At 38.8% G+C, this 18,692-nt stretch overlaps 1 protein-coding gene across 1 annotated transcript in view; it reads right to left on the minus strand.

Moving 5' to 3' along the window:
- TNRC6A (trinucleotide repeat containing adaptor 6A) overlaps nt 1-18,692 on the minus strand; it is a 93,863-nt gene that overhangs the window by 22,695 nt on the left and 52,476 nt on the right. Inside the window, exons 6-12 of the mRNA XM_036738301.1 lie at nt 10,971-13,550; nt 8,080-8,256; nt 6,626-6,801; nt 5,577-5,657; nt 5,191-5,242; nt 1,889-2,031; nt 1,080-1,217 (exon numbers count right to left, since the gene is read on the minus strand). Of these exons, the coding sequence (XP_036594196.1) occupies nt 1,080-1,217; nt 1,889-2,031; nt 5,191-5,242; nt 5,577-5,657; nt 6,626-6,801; nt 8,080-8,256; nt 10,971-13,550 (3,347 nt within the window). The remainder of the gene's footprint in view (nt 1-1,079; nt 1,218-1,888; nt 2,032-5,190; nt 5,243-5,576; nt 5,658-6,625; nt 6,802-8,079; nt 8,257-10,970; nt 13,551-18,692) is intronic.

An 18,692-nucleotide genomic window follows, 5' to 3' on the forward strand; every position in this document is an offset into this window, starting at 1 on the left:
ATCAGCCCCGGAAGCAAACTCTGTAGAGCTGGAGCCTGGCAACAGCCCCTGTAGGTGCCACAGTCACAGCTAAACCCAGAAAACAGAGTTCTTTCCACCAAAGTCCTCGGCAGTTCCAAATGGTTCGACGTAAAGAACTTCTATGACTTTATCAGTGGAAACAATGATAAAGCAGAGGCATCGCCATCTGTTCTGCCTCTGGACACTAAGTCCATCGGACTGCTCCATGTGACTGGCAAGTGCTCCCTCTCCCCTTAGCACGTGACCTCCTGGACACCCAGGACTGCAGAGCTGTCTATCTGGATCCTTAGCATTCAGCCTAGTGCTTACACTTACAAGAGGTTTTATTCCTTCTTTCACCCTGTTGTGAAGAAATCATAACTCATTAAATAATTTTTGGACCTCTCTGCCTGACATTCAAGGTTCTCCATGATCTGGCCTCAATCTCCCCTCTGAGCCTTATTATACATACACATTGCCATACAGGCAAAAATAGACTTTTGTTATTGTGTGAACATGTGGTGCCTCTGCCTGGTACATCTTTGTGCATTCTCCAAGATTACTCTCCGGTGAATGTGCCTTGTACCTTCCAGCCTCTGTCCTTGCACACGCCGTTGTCATTTCTGCTTGCGATGCTCCATCTTCCCCCCTGCATCCTCTCCTTTATGCTGATCTAACTCATGCAAATACTCCAAGACCTGGTTCCCAGGCCATCTCTTTCGGAAAGCCTTCCCGACCCTCTAGAACTTCCTTTCTCTGAATTACTGCAGCGCTCTGCAGGCACCGCACCATCAGACTGTCAGACAAGTTGTGCCCTACATTTTTTAGCTCACTTGTGGCTCTTATTTTATCAATTCAATTCACGTTCTCTTAAGTGTCTGCTACGTGTGATGGCTTTACATTCTAGTCTCCATATTCTCCATCTCTCATTACTCTGGACAAGTGACCCTGGATGTAACTCAAAGATGTTACACCAGCAAGGCTGACTTCTGGTTTAAAGTTCTAAGTAATTAGAATATGGGAAGTATATTAAGTAAGCTTTAGAAGAAGCACATGTAAAACAAGTGGAGTGAATTTACCTGAGGGGAGAGTAATGGAGGAGGCACTTGAGCACGGAGATGAGGCTGAGATGAATTGAGAGGTTGTGCTGGAGGCTGCTGCATGCCCCGGGGTTGTGCTGCTGTGTTACCAACACCAAACATACTGGGATTGCCATTCTATAAAGGGAAGTGGGAACTCTTTAGTGAGAAACACTCCATCGCCTTACCACAGGAAGACACTACTGATTTTAACATAAAAGCTCCAGATAAGTGACCTCAGTGGCTAGGTCATTTCATTGAAAACACCTAAAATATGTACAGATAAGCACTCACCTGTCTAACAGAATTCAAGTTTTGCATACCCAGCCCTGCTATGGAGCCAAGGGCTTGGTTAGGTAGTGCACTATTTGAAGGGGGAAGCTTCATGTTTTGATTGGACATAAACTGCATGTTTTGGGACTCGTCTGCTACAATGCCATCCTGATTGGACAGACAGAAAGATGTGCAACACCAGCCAAGCAAGCAAGTAGGAGGGAGAAATCATTGCCAGGAACAGAAGAGAAGTCACATGAAATTCCAGCATCAACAGGAAACAAGTAGAAAACAGAAGACATCGGATTAGTGTTACTTCTAAGGCAAGCAAAAACAAAAAAAATTCATATGGATTAATAGGAAGGCATATATTTAATTTCTATGATAAGCGAATGCTTTAAAAGGGACAATGGTGTGCAGATGTTTCGTGAGAATGGTATATTTTGGCATCGGACTTACAGAGTTTTACATATAATGTTAATGTGAAAATGCGTAAGTCAATTTGTTTATTTCAGAAAAGAAAAGCAACTGCTTACCTTATCAAAATAAGGACTGCGATCCATGGAAGACTCTTTGGAAATCTGAGGACGAGAGCCAGGGCCTTTCCCTACTACTCGATTGTAATCGCCAATGTTTAGGCTATGCTTATCAATATCCATTCGTTTGTCCTGTAACATTCCTAACAGACAAGGAAGACGAGACTATGAAATCTGATTGCGATGGCCACCACAGCTGTTTATTTTATATGAGCTAGCAGAACATAAATCGAAATAACTTCTGTCTTAAGTAGGACATGAGAAAGTAAAAAGTTTTTTTTCCTTGATCTATATCCTATATGAGTGGCCTAGGTTGAATGAACCCTTTCATTTTCATGAAGAGGAAACTGAGACTTTGAGAGGTCATGTCATTTGTCCAAGGCCACCCAGCTAGTGAGTGTCAGAGGGAGACTAGAGCCTGGGGGTTCTGATCTCCAGCCTTAGGATCTTCTATGATAACATACTGCCTCACACACTTTCACTAGGATGCCACATAACTCACAATTATATTTTGGAAAGATCTAAATAGTTTGGTTGGAGGATTGCTGGGTTCTATAATCAAGCCTATATTGTTGAATTTTACAGAAAAAATTCTTAAGATGAAACTATAGTTTTGTTAAAACTCTCACTTGTTTTTCTGCTTCTACTAAAGTCACACTTGAATATTCACACATATTTTTAAACGTTTATGAGACTCCACTAGATGCACGCCACTTTATGAAGTGCTGGGTGAGGCAGACTGAGTGCCTACTTTCACGAAGCCTACAGTCTAAGAGGGAGATAAGACAGACACACAGAACACTTCAACACAGAATAATGCACAAGCGCACAAAGTCACAAAACAAAGCAAGGTGAGAGGTCGCTATTTATCATGGGTATCCAGTTAACTTTTATGTTTCTAAAGGGCATCTGAGTTTGGTTTTAGAGGCACAGAAGGAATTCAACAGAAGAGTAAAAAGGAACGTATGGAGGCAGTAAGATGGAAGGCCGTTCTAAGAGCAGTAGTATCATCTGGTTAAGGCATAGAGTGGGAAGAAAAAAGCAAAGTGAGATAAGAACAGAACCATGAAGTAGAACCAGATTGTTGAGGGACATGAATATCAGTATGAATGTGACTCATTAGGTAACACGAACTAGTATAACTCTCATCATAGTATGCAGAGAGCTATGTGATCTCAGAGGCAATGCCAGCAGAACAAGACTTCTGGCACATACTACCACTTCAACTGTCAGCAGACTTATCTCAACCATTTTGTTTAGTTTTGCTGCCCTTTTAAAAAAATCTCTTTTTTATTCATATAAGGGATGGATCTGTGGAAGGAGGAGGAACATACAGGGAAATGAATGTGATATAAAAACAAAAGTTATAAAAAGATTTTTAAAAAAAGAGAAATCTAAATGCCAGTGACATTTCCCCCTTTAAAATATTAAATTTGAAATATCAAAAATATTCATGTTCCATTCTGGGAATAAGAAAACAGACAAAATGTCTTTACATGTTAAAACATTTCTTCATATGCAAATATGTCCTTTTTGCAATATTTATCTGTCATTGACAAGAATCATTACAGGACAGAGTGTGGCTAGGTTGCATTTTGGACCAGTTATAGGAACGTTCACATGAATGAAATTACAGATAGAATTGCCAAGCATCACGTATGCACCGTCAATATATTTTACTCCCAAAGCCCTTAAGTGCTTCATGACCAAAAACTAGTTTGGGAAATACTGCGTCAAAAAGTGGGAACCAGAAAAAGAGCCTAAGCATGGGGAGGAACAGAGTTGTGCTTTAGGAAGATTAATCTGAAATTAATGTTTATGACGGGTTTGTATTTATATCACCAAAAAACAGCCTAATAATGATGCAGAATAGGCACAAAATAAATGTTTATTGATTGATAGATTGGAGATTTCAAGTCTGAAGAATCACCTGGGAAGATGGTAGTGCCAGAAGAGAAGGAGCAAACTGGGGGTAGATGACAAGAAATTTGGTTATGGATATTTAGAGCATGAGGTGCTAGCTAGACTCAGAAGGGAGTTAGAAATGCTGGACTGGAGCACAAGAGAGAGAATGGAGTTACAAACTATGTGTATAGAGGTGATGGTTAAACTTGCAAATGCATGATCCACTTATCTGCCAGTAAGCATTTACTTTTAAGCCAGAATGCTTTGGATTTTTTTTACTAAGAAATTTTTGGATGAAATTTTGAGGCCTCACTGAGGACAGATCAGGAGTGGTGAACCTGTGGCCTCGAGGCCACATGTGCCTTTCTAGGTTTGACCGAGTCCAAGTTTTACAGAACAAGTATGGCTTCAGTCAAAGGGCTGCACTTGAGGACCTAGAAAGGCACATGTGGCCTCAAGGCCACAGGTTCCCTACCCCGATAGCTCTTTTACAATTGCAGAATCCTGACGGGCACAGCACAAAACAACAAGTACTTTCATGTGCTCTTCTATCATGCAAGGCAGTCAAAAATAGGGTAGTGGGCAACCAAACTGTTGTAGGCTTGACAATCACATGTTGATTTTGTGTTTTCACCTCATCTAGATAAGACTCACATACTGTCTACGTACTCGGATTTTGGACTTTGTCTTCTACCTCTTATCTCACCTCCAGTTTGACTAGTTAACCCATGATTCTGTTTGCCTGGACAGCATCTGAATCTTGAACACATCTTTTGATTTAATACAGAACTATGACCTCAGATTACCATCTTGATTTATATACCTGAATGCCCTCTCCTTTCATATTTATTTTGCCTTTCCCCTTCAAATCCCTCCAAGCATCCTCTTGATCATGAGCTATATTATACCATGCTGAATGGTGTGGTCTACGTTTTACTTCCCAACTCTTATCTACTGCGCCCTATCCTACTGTTGCCATACATAATATGCTAACTTTCCAACAAAAAAAATGTTTAATAGAAAAATGAAAGACTATAGGATAATGCAGGAATATATTCTAATCTGTGTTTAGAGAGAAGTAAAGAAAAGGATGGAGATTTTCCACTTTAAGGACTAAGAAAAAATCCTACTATAAAATAATTGCCAGGGAGGAATCATACATGTCACTTATATCTTAAACTCCTTTCCGGGAGGGTTTATTTACTTTAGGAATTCATTTAAAGGCAATCTCCCATAACACAGATGCCAAGAACAATGATATAATACTCCATCGAGAATTGGTAGGAAGGAAGAAAATAAACATTTATTAACCATCAATTATGTGCGAGGGACTTTGCTAAGTATTTTCCAAATTATTTCATTTGCTATAAAACTGCTGAATTTTCTCCTACTCTTACCTCCAGATAGGTCCATCTTATTGCTCGGCAGAGTTTCTTCTGGTGATTCTCTCTGAAATAATAAAAAAATCAGTAGACTTCAAATTCATGATTTAAGTAAAGCCTAAACATTAAGTGAATTTTTACAGTATTTCATTAATGTAAGTCATATAGTCCCATTTTTCCATTCTGTAAAGAAAAAAAGGGCATTTCTAAGAAAATCAGGAGCCTGACTGATCTATGTGGCTTTTGGCCTTAGGGGTAGGGAAGCAACATCAGTCACCATGCAGACTCCATAAGAGCGGAAGAACACATTTACTCAATCACCAAGCACTATGCTAGTGAGTCCAGTTAGACTTCACTTATCACCATTTCACAGGCTGTTGTTGCCAGAAATTCATACATACCGAAAAACTTAAATTTGAGAACTGCTTAACGAATGGATTTATCCAGGCTTCATCTTGTTTATTTCCACCTTTCATTGTTCCCTTTAGGAAAGAAAAATCAGAATGATGAATGAAAAAATACTAAAGTGCTTATTATGTGTAAATATACATAACCATGGTACTAAGTTCTAGGGATACAAAGAGAAAAAAGCAAGTTTTTTTTTTTTTCCTCAAGAAGCTCATCTTCTAGTGACTCTATTATTTAAGGAAAGCATGGATGAACTGATTTCAAGATACTTTTCAAACCTAATTTTAACAACGTCGTATGGTGCATCATATATGGAACATCAAAGTCTACAAAGTACTTTATGTCCATTCTCTTACTTGCGCAACAACCTGAGACAGATACTATAGGTTTAGTGTTCCCTTTTTAAACATAAGCAAAAAGACTCATGAAACTTTAAGTTCCTTGCTCATAGTAGTTGCAGTGTCAGAGGGAAAATTTGAACTCAGTTCTTAATCCCAAGTCTCCCTCTTTATTTGCTCAAACTACCTCTCCAAACCCTCATTTTAAGCAATATGTTCATCTTTTAAGCAGAAAACCTTCAGTAGCTATCAGACTGGTGCTCTCTTGCGGGTGTAAGAGTACCATGGTAATCAAATGTTTTACATACATGATCAAATTTGATCTCTATAACTCTCTAAGTTAAGCAATACAAGTATCCTCATTTTACTAAGGAGGTGACTGACGCTGAGTTACATGCTTAAGGTTACATGGTTAATGAGGGCAGAGCTAGGACTTCTTATTCAGCTCTTCTATCTCCAATACCAGTGCTCTTCCCCTATACCAACCTGCTTCTAGAGGTTTAACTTTAATGTGCTTGCCAGATGGTAAAGGGTTTGAAGTGGAATACAGGTGAGCCAACTGCCTAGATAACCAAGTTTTTTTTTAAATCCTTAGTAATGGAATACTAATTGTCTTATGGTTAACATAATGGCCAAACATATTGTTTTGGGTAAATATTTCTGAACTTGAAATTGTATGACCCTGTCCCCCCTGAAATATTCACCTTTGAGGACATTTTCTTTATATATGGTGGCCAGTTTAAAGATGGGTTAACTTCTTGGGATGAATTACTATTCCACATTCCAATTTCTACATCTTCTTCCTCCTCCCAGGCGGTGGGTCGATTTCCAGTCAAAGGCATATCATCTCCACACCAACCATCTTGCATAGATTTAGGCCCTATTTATAAATTTGATTTAGATAGAACAGAGGACAATTTTAAATGATAAACAATTTTACAATCATGGCTAATCCTTTCCAGGAGAAAAGTATACTTAAACTGTAATGCAAATTCTATATCCATTTTATGCCTAAATTTACACAGGTGGAATGTATCATTTTCTACTATGTTAAAAGTCTGACAAAAATAAACTTTTTTTTTAAAAATAATGATTTCTTTGATGCTTCTCTATTTTAGAGGTTACAGAAAAACTGAATACAATAGTATCCACTCTATGGTTATGCATAATAAAATAGAGTATAAAGGGGATAAAAAGATTCCTTAAAAAAAAAATTAACTTCAGTGATGGTGTCCACAGATGGTTTGCATATTTATTTGGCTAAATCCTTGATCTGTGAAGTTACTGGCATGCATACTACTTCCTTCCACAACATGATAGACAGTCTGGGATAGTAAATGTGGTTTAGGAAAAAAACTCACTATTTTGGGGATGAGCTTTCTGATTTCACCCAGGCTGGTTCTTGTACAATAGACATATAATGGAACTATGTCTATCCTGAAAGCATTTCCTGATTAGACAAATCTATCAGGGCAGTGCTACAGTGCCGTAACCTTTGAGAACCCAGGATTAGCCACATGGCACAACGAAGTTAGCATAAGGTCTCCAGTGGATGTTATTTCTGTACTTAGGCCAGACAACTATGGTATTGTTTTCAGTGGATACAGACAGAAAAATGCCTCAATGAATTGAATCTTACATATATACCCAGGCTAGAAAACCATGAAGTTCTTTTCTAAATGGAAAGGTTCCACCTCTAGAGTAAGCCTGAACTTTTATAATTCTCCAATAACCAACATTTTCCGGGCACTCCTCTGGAATCCAGTTTGGTCTAGAAGTCTGCGCTATGGAGTGCCAGGGTCTGACTGTAAGAGTTGAGGAGAAATTCATTCTATGGATTGGATTTTAATAAGTCAGTTTAATAAGTCATAGTAATGTAATGTAGATGTGAGAAGTATAATGAAAATTATAAATAGTAAAAATCTTAAGAAATTATTAACTATGAAGTGAAAGATGGGTATGTTTATGTACTAGGCTTTAATTCAAATGTCTAACCATGCCACAAATATTAAAAGCCAGCAGTTATCACAAACATTACATTATTAGGAAGTTAGATTTCAAATAAACATGGTCCATTTTGGAAGTTTTTAAAAGTCTTTTTAGATCAATTGCTTTGAGCACTGTAACATAGATGACACAGAAGCAATTCGAAACATACCAGATTTGCTCGAAGTCTGTGGACCAACAGAAGTGGTACCCCACGTGGAGGAGCTAGATGAAGCAGTAATGGGTTCCCCCCAGTTAGTACCAGTGTCCATGGGTTTACCCCATGCTGAAGTTCCATTATCTACAGTTGTGGCTGGAGTAGAAGGCTCTCCCCAGGGTTCTCCCCAACCTTTAAAGATTAAGAAAAGTTCAACAAAACAGATACTTTATAGAAGATTATTAGCATATTTAAATTGCTACTTATTCTGCCCCTTACATGCATGTGATGGTATAAACTAATATAGTGAATTAACGCCCAGAAAAAAATTTTCATTTTTTGGATGCTAATTAAAGTTGCAATATGCAGAAACTGACTTGAAATTAACTTGAAAAAACTGAATCTACATGGCTCTCTCGGAGTGGAGAGGGAGGAATACAAAGCAAAATTCAGACAAAGTGGTAACAAAAAATATCAATGGAATCCATCAGAAATGGAATCTTTGGTAATAGGCAATTATTTCATATCAAAAGTTCATTTCTTTAAAGCCTGGTAAAATCAAATATGTCATGTATTATAAAAGCAAACATAATTATTATATAATTTTTAAAATCCCAAAACAATGTTGTTTATTCTAAGGTAAATTTAGTTTGTCCTGCCACCTAGCTGCCTCTATATATTTTTAAAAGACTTTTTATTTTGTTTTTTCTTTGTAGGCAATTGGGATTAAGTGACACCCAGGGTCACACAGCTACTAAGTGTCTGAGGTCAGATTTAAACTCAGGTCCTCCTGATTCCAGGGTTTTTCTTTGGAGCAAACAAATGTGTCACCACAGGTGCTTTTACATAGTGTCAAAGGCAACAAGAAATGTTTTTTTGCGGAATGCCCTGTTTTTTCAGACCACAGTGCTCCTGATAAGCATTTGCAAGAGGACAACCATGAAAATAACTGTGACTTACGCATCAATACTTGATGTGAAGATGAGGAAATAAGAAATTTGATGAGGAATTCAATTTATCTCCAAAATAAAGTAAAATCATAAAAAAATTAAACTAATTTTATCTGAAGAGATAAGAAATGACTTGGTTATTTATCTAAGAATCATTTCTGCATCAGTCATTAGTATAGTCAGATCACAGCCTAGAGTTGGGGTCCTTCAGACACTCCTGTTTGTGGATTACATTTGGTTCGCTGCAATAAGCCTCCAAAATCAAGATTTATGCCCAATCAAGAGTTTGGACTCACCAGTTACACAGGAAAAACTAAGCTGATAAAATGCCCATTTCCCAGATTACCAATGATCTTAACTGCCAAATGGCCTTTCCTCAATCTTTATGCTTTTTGGCTTATCTGCACTCCTTGACACGCTCACGCTCTTTTTGATACTGGGTATATATGCAGTGGGATTGTCAGCCCACAGATCAAGTCTGTTGGATAGACAGTGAGGATGGGCAAGGAGCTAATTTTAGAACCGAGCAGAAGAACAGCAGGGGTAGCAGAGGGCAGTCTCTGACTTCTAATCCAAATCAGAGGGCAGTGCTCATCTTCAACACAGGGCATTAACACCATGGCAAAGAATTACACCCCCAGCTTTCACAAGCCAATTTACAAATTCATGCTGGCCATTTAAGGGGGATCTAGTTCAGCTCTGCTCTTTGACAGAATTGTGTTGGAAAAGCAACTCAAAGTGACGGTTCTATACTGGGGAGCATCATCTTTGTATGAGGACAAGCATTCCACCTAGAACACTGGGCAGTTTGGCTTCTAAAACTAAACCTACAACCACAAAACTCATTACATTTGATAGAGATTACACTTAGGGAATTTAAGCCTGAGGGATTTTCAATTTAAAGGCAGCACTAGGGTCTCTACCTCAAAAGATATTGTTTTCAGGAAAAATGTGAATGTTAAAATTCTGATCTTAGAAGAAACAGATCAACTGGGAATCATCTACATTAAAATTAGAAAATGGCTTTTGAAGTGCTACACTAACTACCTGCAGGACAGACTCCTTTGAAAGTAATGGAAACCCAGAAAAGGCTTTGAAGAAACAACAAATCTAAATATTTTAACCTGGTATTTGAGCTCTTCCACAATATGGACCAAGCTACCTTTTTGTTCCAGTCAAATTAATTTATTCATTATCCCTTAAACACATCCTTTGTTTTTCTGGTCAGTGATCATGCCCTTGCCTCTTTCCAAAAATGTGCACACAGCCTCCCTTTTGGTCCTTAAGATTCCCACTTGAAGCAAGTAACCCTAGTTAGCCTCAATGGTTTGAGGACAAACAGAAGCTGAGTTAAAAAAAAACAAACAATTTGTTTTGTCCAGCTGTATATGGCTGGACAGTAGGGATGTTACAGCTGAGTTATACCTATGAAAATACCTTTGCATATAAAAAAGCAAAAATGCAGACATCAGTCATTTTACTATAAAAAAGCTTAGCTCTCAGGGCACTCATTAACAAAAAGTCTCACTCTCTGTTAAGTCCATAATAGGGGTTCAAATATTTATTGAGATGACTTCCAGGGATTTGTAATACTCAAAAAAAAAAAGAGGAAAGAAACTAGGGTTATTTGGGAAAAAATGGAAAATATTTCTCCATTTTGTACTCTTTTTCAAATGCTCTCCTTCAACCATGGAAATGGATTTTGTACTAAAGCTCAGTTAGGTGTCAAATACCAGCTGTTAAAGAAGGTCTTTTAAAGATTCTCACCTTCCCTGGTGGCATATAGGCAAATATTTTGACATTAAAACTCTACCTTGGAACTCCTATGGGGCTAGAATTTCAAAAAAACTTTTGTGTGTATCAAGGTAAAGGAATAACTTCAGCAAATATCTGAAATATTTATTTTGTAACACTTTGCTTCTTAAAAACATTATACTCTATAAAATCAGAACTTACCAGAACCACTACTGCTCTCCTTGCTTGACATGGCACTTGAAGATGGTAGCGGCTGATGTACCTGTGCTTGCTGGTCTGAACGGCTGCCACCATTTGGGACATTTTTATTCCACATGTTCACATTTTTGTAGTTATATTTGCTTGGATCTCCCCAAGCGGAAGTTCCATCATCAATTTCCATTTTGCGGCGTATTGATTCTGGGGATGGCTCCTCCCATCCAGTAGGTTCTTCTTCTTTTGTGGGAGCTGGTATTGGTCCACCGAGCCAGCCCGTACCAGGTGGCTTATTTGTGGAAGGTGGTGCTCCCCAAGATCCACCAATATCTTGTTTGTTCCAGTCCGGGGAGTTGATTGACTTTGAAGAATCTCCCCAACCTGAAGGCTGATTCGGCTTTGGAGGTTCTCCCCAGCCCTGGGACTGACCCGATTTTGCAGATTCATCCCAGCTGGATGAATTATTCGGATTAATATTGTTATTGGCCCAGGTAAAAGAATTTGATTTACCAGGTTCGTTCCAACCGGATACTGACCTGTCACTGTCACTACCTCCCGAGCTAGATTTCTTAGCCTCACCCCAATGGTTGCTTCTTGAAGCTTCTCCCCAGTTGTCATTGGCAGAAACTGACCACCCCTGGTTTGATTTTTGTCCATCTCCCCACCCCTGTTTAATTTTTTGTGCATCATTCCATGTAGATTTCTCCTCTTTGCCATTTCCCCACAACTGATTGCTCTTGACCATTAGCGTAGCAGCAGAATCATCTTCCCATCCCCCTTGGCTGCTTGAGCCTTTAGAATCTCCCCACCTCGTAGCAGGCTTTGGATCTCCCCATCCAGATACAGATGAGGCATCATTACTATTAGTCTTATCCGCACAACTCCCCGAGTTAGAAGTTTGTGCCAAAGAGCGTCCCCAGGCCTCTGTCCCATTGTCGGTCTTTCTCTCACCTCTCGGTGATGTTTCAGTGTCCCAGGCAGTATTTTGTTTGATTGGAGTCTCTCCCCAACCTTTGTTGGAGAGGACACGTGGATCTAAGTCAGTTCTGTTTACTATGCTTTGGAGCAATGCATGCTGGTCAACTTTCCTTCTCTCTCTACTCTGCACTTCCCCAACCCCTCTTTCCTCACGGCATCCAGTGCTTTCTGTGCTACCTTCACTTTCCCCAGGACCTGCTGTTTTGGCCCAGACGGTGTTCTGCTCACTTATCTGAGATGCAGCAGAACTCTGATCATCTTCCTCAGTAGGTTTCCATCCATTTGTAAACTTCCTACTGTTCCCACTCATACTTTCATTGGAATGCTGATTGCTAGGCAGTTTATTCCATTCCCCATTGGATACATCAGTGCCAGTGTTTTGTGCAGGGCTTCCCCATCCTCTTCGGTTTCCTCCAGAATTCGCACCGTTTCCATTTCCCCAAGGTACATTCTGGGAATTCACCATCTCTGACTCCCATAAACCTCCTCCTTTATTCCCATTCATTTGAAAGTTAGTGCCGACAGACCCATTTATACCAGACTGCATTAGAGTTGCGTTCACAGTGTCACCATTTGCTTGGTCATTAGGGCCTGAACATTTCTCTCCGGAATAATTAGAACCATAGGCACCCCATGTAGTACCATAAGAGCCACCATTTTTGGACTCACCATTGCTAAGATGAGAAATGGAAGTGCCATTCGTAACCGAAGAGGCCTGTATCTGAGAATGATTCCTTGTGCTCACACGCCAGGCCCCGTGCCCTGTATTATTAGGCAGTTCGTCCATCTGCACTGAACCAACAGCGTTTGGTAAACTAGAGGTCATAAAGTTAGTAGTGTTATTTGGTCCGTTCATTTCAGTGTTAAGGTTCTGAGGTTGTCCACTGAATGACACCTTCCTTGTACCATTGACTTCAGACTCACAATTTTCCTGAAGATTTCCCCAGGAATCGTGGGTGGAAGCACCCATTTTAGAGTTAATACTCTGATTGTTAGGCATCTGGCCTATGGTACTGCACTGAATATTTGTGCCAGAATTACCACTCCCTACAGGCCCTTTAAGGGCCTGTCCATTGTTCTCTAATACAGGCCAGGCACCATGGTTGCTATTTGAATTCAAAGTGCTTGGATTTAACCCTCCATTTGATGAAGAACTTACGGTGCCCCAAGCATTCATTCGATTGTTGCTACTTTCAGATTTGCTGTCAGGAGCATCCACAGAAACTTGACATGTGCTTATTATGGTTCCATGAGACAGACTCCATGGTCCGTTATTATTTCCGTTGCCCACATTATTGCTGTTGCTACCCACCACAAATTTGTTTTGAGAACTGTGTCCGATGCCGTTTCGAATTCCATCATTTTCACCACTTGTACTCCCTGAAGCCATTATCAAAAGGTTCTTCTCTGATCCAGAGCTAGAGGCAGAGTCAGTGTCCATACATTCTGAAGTCAACTCTGGGTCACTGTCAGTGATAGAAGGCCATGCTTCTTTGTCAGAGCCTTCTACAATAACTTTGTCCCAGTTTGTGCTGGAGTCACTGTTAGAAGACACTGGTCCCCAGTGAGAATTTTCATAATGAGATCCTAGATTACTATGGTTCAAATCTAGAAGAAAGAAAAAGCACACACTGATGAAATGTCTGGAGTTTTAAAGGACACACTGAAGACAACTTATTCTACGTAAACTTAATTACCGCACTCTAACAGGCGAATGAGTAGGACCTGCTAAGATGTTGCCACCTGGCAGCACTATGAGATATTGGGAGGAGATAAAACCAGCCACCTTTCATTCTCTTCTAGGCCGTTGGAAGATGCTTTGGTTCCATACACCTGGAATCTTATTCCTACACATCTCCTGTTAATACCATCCTATTCATCAATAACTTTCTTGAAGATCGACTTCTCCTGGCAGTGATTCTAAAAGCCCTAATGAGGGCATCGTGCTCCCTCTGAAGGAGGACTTTAATGACAGCAGCTTGGGTTACCTTTTACAAGGGCTTTTCTCACTTAAATACAGGCCGAACTAGATACCAGATTGTCCCTTCAAAATAAGACTCTATAAAGTCACTGTTCATCTGATCCCTTTAAACTGGAAAAATCTTAGCCTCTCAGTTTCCCCATCTGTAAAACCGGAATAATAAAGTCTATAATATGCACTCCCTGAAAAGCTGTTATAAGTTTAAAAGAGACAATAATACAAATGTAAGGTGCTTTTAACACTTTAAGGAACCACACAAATGCCAGCCGTTATTTCTAACTACTCCTTAGTGTGTGCTACGTAACTCCCACTAAGAGCCCAAAGTAACAGCGCGGTGGCGGAGAGGATCAGCAAAGACCTAGGTTCGAACACTGCCCATCATATTAATCAGTTGTGACTCTGGACACGCAAACAGGCCTCTGAGACTCGATACGCTCACGTGTGCCGGGCATGATATTTATGCTGCCTGTATCGTGTGGTCGTTGCAGTGAAAAGGCAGTTGCTTTACAGAAATGAGTTTCTATTAGCACCATATACCAGTAACTATATTGGGATTAGGCATTAAATTAGGCATTAAATGAATTTAATAAAATACACAAGTGCTCCCTGATGAATCATCAGCATCAGTAACATTCTTTCAAACTCATCTTCCTCTTACCAAGGTTTCCTTTGATGGATGCATCTTAGATTGTGATGCCAGATTAATCTTTCAAAAGCAATCTAGACACATCATGGTCCTGCTCAAGAACCTACAACGGACTTCTTATTGCCTATTACATAAAGTCCAAATTCCTTTCCCTATATTTCAACCTTGCATAATGTGGCTCCACTTTTAATGATTTACCATCACCTGTAACCTTAAACTGACCCACTACTCCAGGGAAGTAGGTCTCTTTATTCTTTCAAAAATCAAAACTTGCCACAGCTTTCATGCGTTTCTTATATTGTTTTCTCCTCCATCCCACTCCTAATTCATATTCTATTAAATCTATCAATGTTTGGTTGTACATGCTTCACAAAGATTTCTCTGACAATTCTCAGAGAATTTTCCCACAATGCTTTTTTCCTTCATTAACTCCTTTTGTATTTATCTGTACTATATATTATTAATACAGTTACATACACTTGTGTTTTCAATCTATATTTTCCAACACACACACACACACACACACACACACACACACACTCACTCTTCATTAACTGTTTCATTACTGTGTCTTATCCTCTCATATCTCATCAGATTGTAAGGAAATCTCATGCTTCTTTTGTACCCCACAGTACTAGGGATACAGCAGATCAAAATCAGTTGTTGGTTGCTTGATTCATAGAACGATGGTTTGAATTTAGAAGGGTAGAGTGGTTTTATGGGGAGAAAATTATTCTTTTAAAATGGAGAATCTGGAAAAGTTGAGTACCAGTTTTGGGGAATATACAGTTAAGTCACAAGACTCTGGTTGTTAGTTTTAGACATCCACTAGGACCCTATATCAAAATTCCTCACTCCCTAGAACAGAATTTCTAGTGGTCAAATTTTCCCCTAAATCTTAGCTGACCCTCTCAAAACCATGCTGTATGAAGATACTGACACAATTCAGAACACAACATCCAATCAAGGAAAGCTTAAGGAACAACCCCAAATATTGGGCTGACCAGAATAGAGCCAAGACTCATGGGAGGCTCCCTGAGACACTTCATCTTTAGTTGCCTCTCTACACCACAACTGGTTGGACAATCTTCTATAGGAAAAAAAGCATCTCCTAAGATAACCACTTCTTCTTGGCTAGGTAGTGGTGAGAAGGGGGTGAGAGGGGCAGAGAACAGCAAGCTCTTCAGAATAAACAGATTTAGTTTCTAACAAAGTAGTCTTCCATTCCCGTTAGCTTGGAGCTTCCAAGATTGCAGTCCTTACTAGTATTTAAGTGAGAATTCAGGAATATAACAGGCCTAAATGGTAACCTGTTAAGTATCTTTTGCCTCAGGGAAGAATTTCTCTCTGAATCACTACTCCCTTTTCCCTAAAGTGGCATTTCTACTTGGTCGCTCTTAGAAGATGAAAAAAGAAATTCAGTATAACTTTATCTATGGTATTCTGATATTATAAACATGTTATAGTCAATGAAGGCTATAAATATCAGAAGTTAAGTACAGTACTATATAATTTAAATTTTGTTTCAGGTCTTTTGATCCCAAATCTAATAAGTCCTAGCTGGTAGCACTCTTGATATATGCTTTATTATACATCTAAACAGAGACACAGAAAATGGGGTTAAATAATTAACACAAAATTCGTACAATGATTAAACACGTAAAAATATAATCTGCTATTAATGATGATAGAAATAATCATACAATGCTGAACTATAAAAAAGGCTAAAATTTTGACCACACAAGAATGAAATGTTTTTATGACTATTAAAACAGAAAATGCTGGTTACTACACAGGTATGCTTCTAGAATTATTATTCCTGGTAGTGCTTTAAGGTGAATAATCTTTATAATAATACTAGAAAGCTTCCATATTCATTTTTGCAATTTGTGATTTCAATTAATAACCTTGTAAACTACATCGTGTCAATCAAGCTGCCAACAAAAGAAAAGAAACCTATAAACACTAATTTCTCTTAAAAAAAAAAAAACATGCTCCATTGATGTACATGGTGTAAAAGATAAAATTAGCCTCAAAGCCAGGAAAACTGGATTCAAGTCCTACCTCTGACATACGCTGGCTGTGTTACCATAACTGTTCAGTGTTCGAGGGGACTGTAATAAGCTGCAGAGGAGGTGCTGCTCTGCATTGGTAGATGCCTGAGAATTCCTCAGAGCAATGGAAGATCTGTATTAAATTTCCACTCTGATCAATTTCTTTTGAAAAGGAAAAAATATCACCTTCCTCCTTAACCTCCAGATCAAAATTTTTCCTTGAGTTCAAGTACCAATTACACAAAAACAAAGTCCCAACCATGTGTCCTGCTAGTCCCTCATTCATCTTTCTTCTCTGTGCTCCATGACCTCTGTCAGTTTTCAGTTACTCATAGCTGGACTACCATTTACCGATCTTTTCATCTGCATTGTCATAGTCAATTTGCTTACTGTTCTAACGGTTCTCCTTATTTTACTGAATCAGATCTTATAAAAACTTCCAATGGTTCTGTGAATGTTCTCATATTCACCATTTCTCACTACAAAGTAATTCTTTTACATTCCTATGCCATAGTTTCCACCCCCCCCAGCATTTCCCCAAAATATGTGTAACATTTTATTTCTAAATCTTATTTCCATCTCCTCACAAAGATGTTCCCTCCCATTCTCTGACTTTTTTTAGGGCATAAGCCCTTTCGTAGAGGGATCAAAAGATTTAGACAGTTAAGTGACTTTTCTAACAACCAAAATGATTTCAGGATGATATGCCAAATTCACGGATCCACCACAGTGTATTAGAATGCTCATCTTCCCATTTCCCTCCATGTGACTATTCCCCTTTTTTGACATCTTTGCCAATCTCCATTATGTGAAATGAAACTCAAGAATTATTTTAATTTGTATTCCTTTTTCTGTTAGTAATATGGAATGTTTTCATTTGCAGCACCCAATACTTCCTTTGAAAACTGTTCATGTCCTTTGACCTCTGATCTTTTGAGGGAATGGCTCTTAGAGTTTTCTGTACCTGTCAATGTCATATATTTTTTAAGTCAGGTTTTATTTGATATTTGATACAATCAGTGATATTTGATGCAGAATATTATCAACTCAATAATTTCACTTCTAATCCCATATTAATTGGTTTTATTTATACAAAAGCTTTGAAATTGTAGAGTTAAAATGATCAAATTTACCTTTTCTAATCACTATCTCTTATTTAGTTAAGAATCTGCTCCTTGGAAGAATTATGAGAAGACACCTCATATTCTTTGGAGAAGCGTGGCAGAGGGGCAAGGGGTGCACTGACACTGCACGTAACATCAACCCATTTGGATCTGTTGCTTAGTTTTGTGCAACTTTCTTCCCTTTTATTATACTTTCTTACTAAGGGAAAGGGGAGCAGTAGAATGGGAAATACTGGCATTAAAGCGGCACCAAATAGATTTGATTGCTATAGTTTGGGGACAATCACTATGTATTTGTTCCCCTTCCCCCAGGCACACAGTAGATACTTAAAAGATGCTAGCTGATTGACTGAGGCCTGGTAATGCTTTGACACCTGCCCCCCAATACTTTTTCTTGTTCTCCTCAAAATTACAGACATTTCCCCCTTTGCCAATGAGTTCTGTTATTTTGCCTAATTCTATAACGTGTCCTCAGGTAATAATTTTTAAAATACACCATATTTTTATCTTGAACATAGCAGGCATTAACAAATATTTCCGTATAAAAAGGACCATGAATCTATGATATAGCTCATGTTTTTTCAAAGTACAGTCCAATTTAACAAAGCATTAATAACACTGCCCTTCTTGTCGGTGTCCCATTCTGAACTCCTTTTTTGTGTATTTTTAAAACATGTTTCTTTGACACTTTTTTCTTTTTGGCATCACTACTGCTAGTTTGAAAGGCCTCCCTTCTAGTGTGTCTTCATAGCAAACGATCAAACTTCTGGGTTTTAATTTGTCTTAGACTGTTTCTCTAACCATGTATGTCTTGTCCTAACCCTATAATCCACCACCTTTCTGCTAAGGAAGCATAGTTTTCATCATTGGTAGTCTAGGTGTGTGACTGCATTTTTATATAGGCAGTACTGCCCTATTATATCGTCATGGCCCAAACATGAAAAT

The sequence above is a fragment of the Trichosurus vulpecula genome, chromosome 9 (assembly GCF_011100635.1).
Source record: "Trichosurus vulpecula isolate mTriVul1 chromosome 9, mTriVul1.pri, whole genome shotgun sequence".
NCBI classification, from domain to species: domain Eukaryota; kingdom Metazoa; phylum Chordata; class Mammalia; order Diprotodontia; family Phalangeridae; genus Trichosurus; species Trichosurus vulpecula.